Source organism: Alligator sinensis, unplaced genomic scaffold (assembly GCF_000455745.1).
Source record: "Alligator sinensis unplaced genomic scaffold, ASM45574v1 scaffold267_1, whole genome shotgun sequence".
Lineage (NCBI taxonomy): Eukaryota > Metazoa > Chordata > Crocodylia > Alligatoridae > Alligator > Alligator sinensis.
In genome coordinates this window covers 129,911-137,421 of record NW_005842100.1, presented here as the reverse complement: position 1 = coordinate 137,421, position 7,511 = coordinate 129,911, and the positions used below count along the sequence as shown (strand labels likewise).

General features: G+C 39.4%; 1 protein-coding gene across 9 annotated transcripts in view; it reads left to right on the top strand.

The window, feature by feature from the left end:
- The window catches only part of NFYB (nuclear transcription factor Y subunit beta), a 19,995-nt gene that overhangs the window by 4,214 nt on the left and 8,270 nt on the right, over positions 1-7,511 (top strand). For all 9 annotated transcript variants that reach the window (XM_014520252.2, XM_025204895.1, XM_025204893.1 and 6 more), the window contains 2 exons: positions 4,732-4,825; positions 6,049-6,179. In XM_014520252.2, coding sequence (XP_014375738.1) covers positions 4,732-4,825; positions 6,049-6,179 — 225 coding nt within the window. The remainder of the gene's footprint in view (positions 1-4,731; positions 4,826-6,048; positions 6,180-7,511) is intronic.

Sequence of the window (7,511 nt, the reverse complement as noted above, 5' to 3'; positions counted from 1 at the left end):
TACACTGCATGTTTTAAATATTGTATGGTTTTGTTTTAAATGTCTCGAGTAGCAGATCTTCTGCTGCCTCCCTTGGGAAGCTGTTCCAATGTTGCCAGAAGATTTTGGTTTAAGAACAGACATTTCAGTTTTCTTATTTAAGTCCTTGTACTATGTTAAATTTATTTCCTGTCTTCAGTCTTTAAACTTGTAGTCTTATTTGTTTCCAACTGTCAGTTAGCCAAGCCACAAATATTTCTTGCTCTCTCAACCTAAATAAATCCTATATCCTGTTTGATCTTTGTGACATCAAGGTGTTCTGAACTGAACATAGTATTTAAGAGGCAGTCCAGTTGGGCATTATAGAGAGGGTAGGTTCCTATCTAAATTACACTATAGGTTCCTGTCTATATTAATGTGTTGCCCACTATTACTGTCTTTTTGATGCAATTAATTCTGTGTGCCTCCCTCACAGTAATCTCAGCCATTTTCTCCAGGTGTTTTGATTTACATATATCCTGCAGTATCACTGTTTCTTCCCTGTATATCTAATCTCTCATTTCCTTTGTGTTACCTTTCTGTCCTCTGTGCTACTTGCAACACATCCCTGTGTTCTGCTTCACTTCTTCCAAATCATTGACAAGATCTGAAAAGAACAGAACAAATGTTGACCACCCAAAACCATAATTTTGACTTCCAGTTTGCTTATATTTCTAAACCAATCTATCTCTTTTTCTCTCCCCTCCTGCCCCCACCCCCACTTAGTATTTTTTTTTAAATTGGATGTAGAAATTTACTGAGCAGGTAATAATTGTATTTTCAATGCTTATATATGCAACATACAATTCTAATGCAGTCTGCTTTAACTCCATGTAATGAGATGATTCTGTAGCCTTGAAAATAGAGAAACTATTACCCCCTCCCCTTTTCTAATATCGTATAAGAGTATGATTAAACATAAATCTGAAGCTAGATATATATATTGACTACTTCTTTTTGAAGACTGGTTCAAGGACACTTGGCTTCCTGGGACCTCAGTCACTTTTGAAAATGAGACTTCATTTCTAGGACCTTTATTATCTAGTTCTAGGTCAGTGATTCTCAGTCAGGATGCCATGGCACCCTGGGGTCCCTTGAGATCCTGTCAAGGGTGCCATGCAGTATTCACAAGAGAAACCCAGAGGCTTCCCAATAGGAACCCATAATGTTAAAAACGTTCTGACTTCTTATTGTAGTCTTTCTGAATTCTTTGCAATAGAAGAATTGTTCTATTTTTCTGTAGTTGAGTGAAAATTAAGAGAAGGCATTTTCCCAGCGGTGCCTCAAGCCTAGCGTAGGGTGCCTGGAATCTGTTGAGGGGAGTCTCAGTTTTTAAAGGTTGAGAACCACTGTTTTAAGAACTAATTTGTTTTGGAATATCACTTATTCCTAGTGCTGGGAAATGCTTTCTTGCTACCAAATGTGTGCATCTATTTTGTACAGGGGGATTGACACCTAGGTGAATGTAGGAGTTGCTGCCCTTCTCCCCCATAAATGCTCTGTGACTTGGAATACTGCCTGCTGGGAGGTGTTTGTATGCTGCACTGCATTTTGGAATATGTTTAGAACATTTTCAATAAAAGTGGAGGCTTTTTTAATTGTTTTGTTGTCAATTAGCAGTGCATTGTCTTTACTCTGCAACATATTTTCCTAAATCAGGTTAAGTCACGTGGAACACAGGCCTCATGCCAAACTGAGATTTCATTTTTCAGTAATCAGTGGTGATCCTAGCCCAAATGGCAGGCTGCTGTAAACATAGTCACCTGATTTAAAAAAAAATGTTCCAAACTTAAAACTGCAGTATCTCTTATTCTGGAAGCTTATCCACTGTGAGACAGCTCTGCCAGCAATACCCCTGTTTGAGTGGGGTATATTACCATGCACAAAACCCAAAGAAACATCACCAGAACATTAATGTTAACGTTGTAGTAGCTCTTCTCTGGACACCTGTGTCCAGATTTGATTTAAGAAGTAAGTGAAAATCAGTTTATCTTCACCCCAAAGCCATTACATTTCTTATTCTTACAAAAGAGCTAAGTACTTTTCTTGCATCTTGTGTACAAGTAGACTTTCTTCCTAAAATTTCTCAGCATTGCTTCTGGAAGTTCAGTTCTCCCAGTAGTATAGTCTATGGGAGGTCTTCAAGGCCTCCAGTGAGCTCTGGCGTGTTACCCATTGTATTAGATCAGTGTTTCTCAACCAGCGGAACAAAGGTCATGTAGGTGGGACTTCAACTAATTGCCCAATTGAAAAAAACAGTTGTTTGCACTTCAAGTAGATGAATCAACAGATCTCAGACAGTGCAGTTTTGTAAGATTTTGTTTTTATCATGTTGGGACCAGGGTTTTGAGAAAATGGTTGATGGGACGTAAGCTGCAAAAGGTTGAGAACCACTGTATTGGATAACCAGTCTGTGAACAGGGTTAGGAAAGGCAGTGCCTATAGTGCTGAGAGCTGGCTGGAGACCTCTGTACTGTACTGCTCTCACTGATCACATGTGGAGTGGTACAGACAGCAGCAAAAATGGAAAAATTTAGGAAAAATGCCAGTGCAGATACTAATGGGTAATTCTGTACTAAATTGTGAATCAGTTATAATTTGGAATATAGATTCTCTTTAGAGGCTCTATCTTGCATTGTAATTGTCATCTTTTGAGTGTGACCGTCATGTTTTAGTGTAACCTCTACTGTGGAGAAGAGCATCCATTTTATATCAGGGGATTAACACCTAAGTGAATGGCTTAAACACAGGGAGGTAGAGCAATCAACTCCTCTCTCATTTATCAACCATCCAGCAGAATGATCAACTTTCTACACAAAAGCGGTGATAGAGTTGTAGTTCCATAGCCTGGACACATTGCCACAGGAGTTGGATAGCATTTGAGAGTGAACACTTTGTGACCAGGCTAGTGTCACATGGGAAGATCAGGCCAAGGAGAGCCATGGTGGGAAAGGTTGCTCAGCCTAAGGAGGTAGAATAACCCAGGACTGAGCAGGGGTGGAGGGAATGTGTTCAGAGCCTCTTTTTGTAGTCTTTCAAAACTCTCTTAACTCAAGTGCTCTTAGAAGTGAAGTGACTCCAGTAATGAGAGTTCTTTAACAAGCCTGTACTGCTTGTTTGTCTTCCACATTGTCCTTGAAGAGTGTAATCAAGTAACTGGATCCCTACAGCTAGGTAGAACTCTGAGGGAATATTTAATTTATCTGTGAGATTGGGAAGTCTGAGAAACTGGTCATGGTGTCCCACAGTCTCTTAGACACATTCCTACTGTAGACAAAGAAGGGTGTCAGATGCAGTGTTTTAAGTGGAACTGTGAGAGCACTAGGGACAAGATCAGCTACTACCCAAATCCAGGGGGTCCTGAAGCAGCAAGCTGCTGAGTCTATCCAAGGTGTGGAGGGATGTGTGAGCTGGGCAAAGGGGCAGAGGTTAGGCTGCTTATGACAGGTCTACCTTAATGGGTGGAATTGGCAAGATATGGCCACGTATTGCTTTTGAACATCCTGTTAATTCCTGCTGGGCTCCTCTGTGCTGGACATACTTGTTACTGATGTCCCAATAATAGCCAGCACTATATTAGTCCTTACATTACAATAATAACTGTACCAATCATGGCTGGAACTCTTTGACAGTAGTATAGATAGGGCTAATGTATTATCCTGATGCAATCATGCGAGTTACCTGTGAGTATTGCTGAAGATGGGCAGTGGTTAAGTCTGGTGTAGATTGTCCTTTGTAGGGTCAGGTAGGTTTTTGTTTTTTGTTCTTATTCACTCCTAAAGTACAAATCCAAACGTGTATCAGTAGTTGCTTGCTGTTGGAAAATGCTTAAGATTAAACAAATAATGTATAATTTCTGCACAGACAATATTATTATAAGTTCTGAAGGTTGGAAACGTTATCATACTCATATTTGGGAGTTGGAAAAAATATGTGGATTGCTGAACCATATTCTTGAGTTTTGTTTCAAACTAATGAGGTTTTAGAAACTATTTTAAGTGACCTTGATGAGACTGCATATTTACTATTCCCGTTATCAAAAATGGCTGTTCGGGTTTTGCTGAAAGTTTTCCAAAAAGAGAATTGACTTGAAGCAGAGGTCAAGCATAGAAAGTTTCAGTCCCAGTTTAAGATAATGATTAAAAACAACTGAAATGGAGTTCTGGGAAGTAGACGATCTTATTATGGTGCTTACCCTTAAATATAAAACAACTATATTGAGATAAATTTATCTCTTGTATAAGAACTTTGGTTAAAGGGTAACTTGCTTCAAGCACTTAGCTTTTTAGCATAGCCTTGTAGTTTAACCTGCGACTACCTATGTTTTGCTTTTGCTGGAAAAAAACCCCAACTGTTTCCGTCTTGCTTGCTGTTTCATCGCTGGGAACCAGGAGGAAGTAGTACCAGTATTGGCTGTCATTTTCATAGAATGCATTGAAGTGTATCCCTTTAAATGATAAATGGGTACTAATTTTTCATGTATGACAAACACTGTATTGTACTAAAGGTTCCTCTTAGAATATTAAATCTGAAGGAGTTATTGAAGCCAAAGCAACTCAAATCAAATCCAACCCTAATGAAAGCATGAGAGACATTCTTTATAGCAAGGAGCTTGTTTGTACTGGGGCTGAATTTAGATCCCTACAGCTAAGAGGTAGTATTTGGTATATGAAGTTGATCATTTAAAAGTTTGCTTCTTTTTTTTTTTTATAGATGGATGGTGATAGTTCTACAACAGATGCTTCTCAGTTAGGAATTGCAGGAGAGTACATTGGTGGCAGTCACTATGTAATACAGCCTCATGATGGTAAGAAACCTGCTTGTTAAAGAGAGAGCTGATTATCTCAACATAATAGTATTAAGTTTCTCTTTCCATTACTTGTCTAACTCTTCCATTAATTTCCCATCTTTCATGAAGCTAAGGATCTGTATGCATAACAACTCACTGCGTACAGTAGTTCTGTTCAATTTGGAAATGGGTTTGTCACTTTCATGTTGTAGTCCAGGCTCCAATGAAAGAATTCTGGTGCTCTAGGAAAGAGGTAACCCATTTTAAAATGCTCTGCCCAGACCTAATGTGTATAGGTGTTGTTTGTGCCTTACTAAATCTAATGGACTATATAGTTCTGAGTTTTCATCTCTTCAACAAACATTGATATCTAGAAAAACACTACTGGATGCATTTTTATACATTTAATATGTGGAAAATATCCATTGAGAGGTGTGATACAAAACAACTTTATAGGTGTCTCAGTGTTGTTTGTGCTTAAAAATTTTGATACATTTTGGACCTTCCAGGGATGCAAGCAAATGCACTCACTTGAAAATTGGGAATCTTATTTCTAGATATTAAATGCGATTGATTATTTCTAGCCATCTGTCCAAGACAAGTACAGTAATCTTTTGCTGTTGAGGGAGGTAGAGTTCTACTTTCATGAGAATGAAGAAAAACACTTTTGTGGCAGACTTGTTCACAGCTAGTATGTTTGCCAGAGGCTTATAATAGAAATAGTCTCAATGGAAATAAATTAGAGAGGTAGGGCAGTGGTGTTCAACACTGGCTTTGCAGGCCAGATAGTGGTGTGGGACTGGTCTTCGGGCTGGATCTCTTGTGGGGTCGTGTGCAGAGTTGGGCCCCACATGCCTAGATCAGGCCCCACACATCCAGATTGGACACCCTGGCCCTGTATGTCTAGATTGGGCCCACTGCCACCTGGGCCTGGCCCTGCATCCAGGGATTGGGCTCCATGCTGCCCTGGCCCTGCACACCTGACCTAGTGTGCAGTGCCACAACAGGCAGGCCATTGGGTTCCTGACAGGTGCAGAAATTTGGTAACAGAGGAGTGGCAATGAATGCTGCCGCTGCTCCCTTAACTCCACATCTTCAGGCCCATGGGGACCCAGCAAGCTGGATGACATAGCTCCATAGGGCAGAGGTTCAGCACCCCTACATTTGAGTAATGATATGTAAGTAAGATGCTCAAAGGTATGACAAATATACTTAATACTAACTCTCTCTTATTTTGTCAGACACAGAGGACAGCATGAATGATCATGAAGACACAAATGGCTCAAAAGAGAGTTTTAGAGAACAAGATATATATCTTCCAATTGCAAATGTGGCAAGGATAATGAAAAATGCCATACCTCAGACAGGAAAGGTAATGCCTATAACCAAATCCAAATCTGAATGTATTCATGCTAGTTTTGTTGTTCTGTGAGACACGCATGAGTTTCAGTATAATGCCCCTCTTTCTATCTGCTGTTTAACTTGGAGGTGGAAGTTATTTAAATAGAAACTCTGTTTGGTTTTTGTCAACAACTTCTTTTTCTGCCAAATTCCCAAAAGTGTGTCATTATTTTCATAAGTGTGTCTTCGATATTTAAATTATCAGGAGCCATTTAGAACATCCTTTTTCTGCACATTCTCAAAAAATTGTCCAGGTGAGTCAAGTTTGGTTATAATCAAATACTGACAGTGATTAAATCTGTAAATGAAATGTTTGTTTGTTGTTTGTTTGTTTTTAAATTGGAAGGAGTTTGAATGAAATAAGAACCAACTCTTTAGTTATCTCTGAGATCTGGAGTGAAAGGAAAATTAGTTTTTCATCATTGAATTTCTATATTTGCAAGAGTCAGATGCCAAAATACAATAAGAAGCTGTCTTCTTGTGGCTTAAATCAAGCCAGAAATTAGGAGGAGAAGGTAGGAGAAATCTTGAGAGATTGTCCTCGGACTTTTTATCCAGTTTTTAGGCCTGAGACCTGGATAACCGTTAGAGCTCTCTAGCTGCTTATCTTAATCACACCTTGTGTGGCATGCCTGCTGCTGTATCAGTCGTATCTAAATAATGCATAGTACTTAGACTATTGTTTACTGCTGCTGTCTTATCACTATCCCTCTTTTAAACTTGTAAAATATTAATTTCTGTTCAAAATTTATTTAACTAGTAGCAAGACTTTGAAGTAAAGTCTTTCTTCCAAACATTTGGGCTGGGCAAACCAATGGCAGCCAAGGTTGCTTTCAGAAGCTTTGGGTATTAAGCCCATCTATCCTGCATCACTATACCAGCTTCTTCTTCATCTTTAGATAGTGTTCAGCACCCTCTGCCAAAGCCAGGTTTTTCAAAGAACTTGGCACCCCGAGTGCTTAGCTGTCTCAAAATATTTTCATGCAATGGAAGAACCTTCTTGGTGCCGAGTACTCCTGAAAATCCTAAGCATCTGAAATGCTTGAAGAAGTTCTTAGGAGCTACTAAAGGAGAAAGTGGAGCTCTGAGTAGAGGATATCACTTTGAGATAGAAAAGTACTTCATGTTCCAGCTGGAATCTTACACATGAGCAAAAATTTAAATAATTTCAATCCTTCAGTGGACACCTGCTTGTTTACTTGCCTAACTACTCGGATGCAGACTCCTTTCCTGCCCACCATTCCATAGTTTCATAGTAGGTAGGGTCGGAAGGGACCTGAGCAGATCATCAAGTCCGACCCCC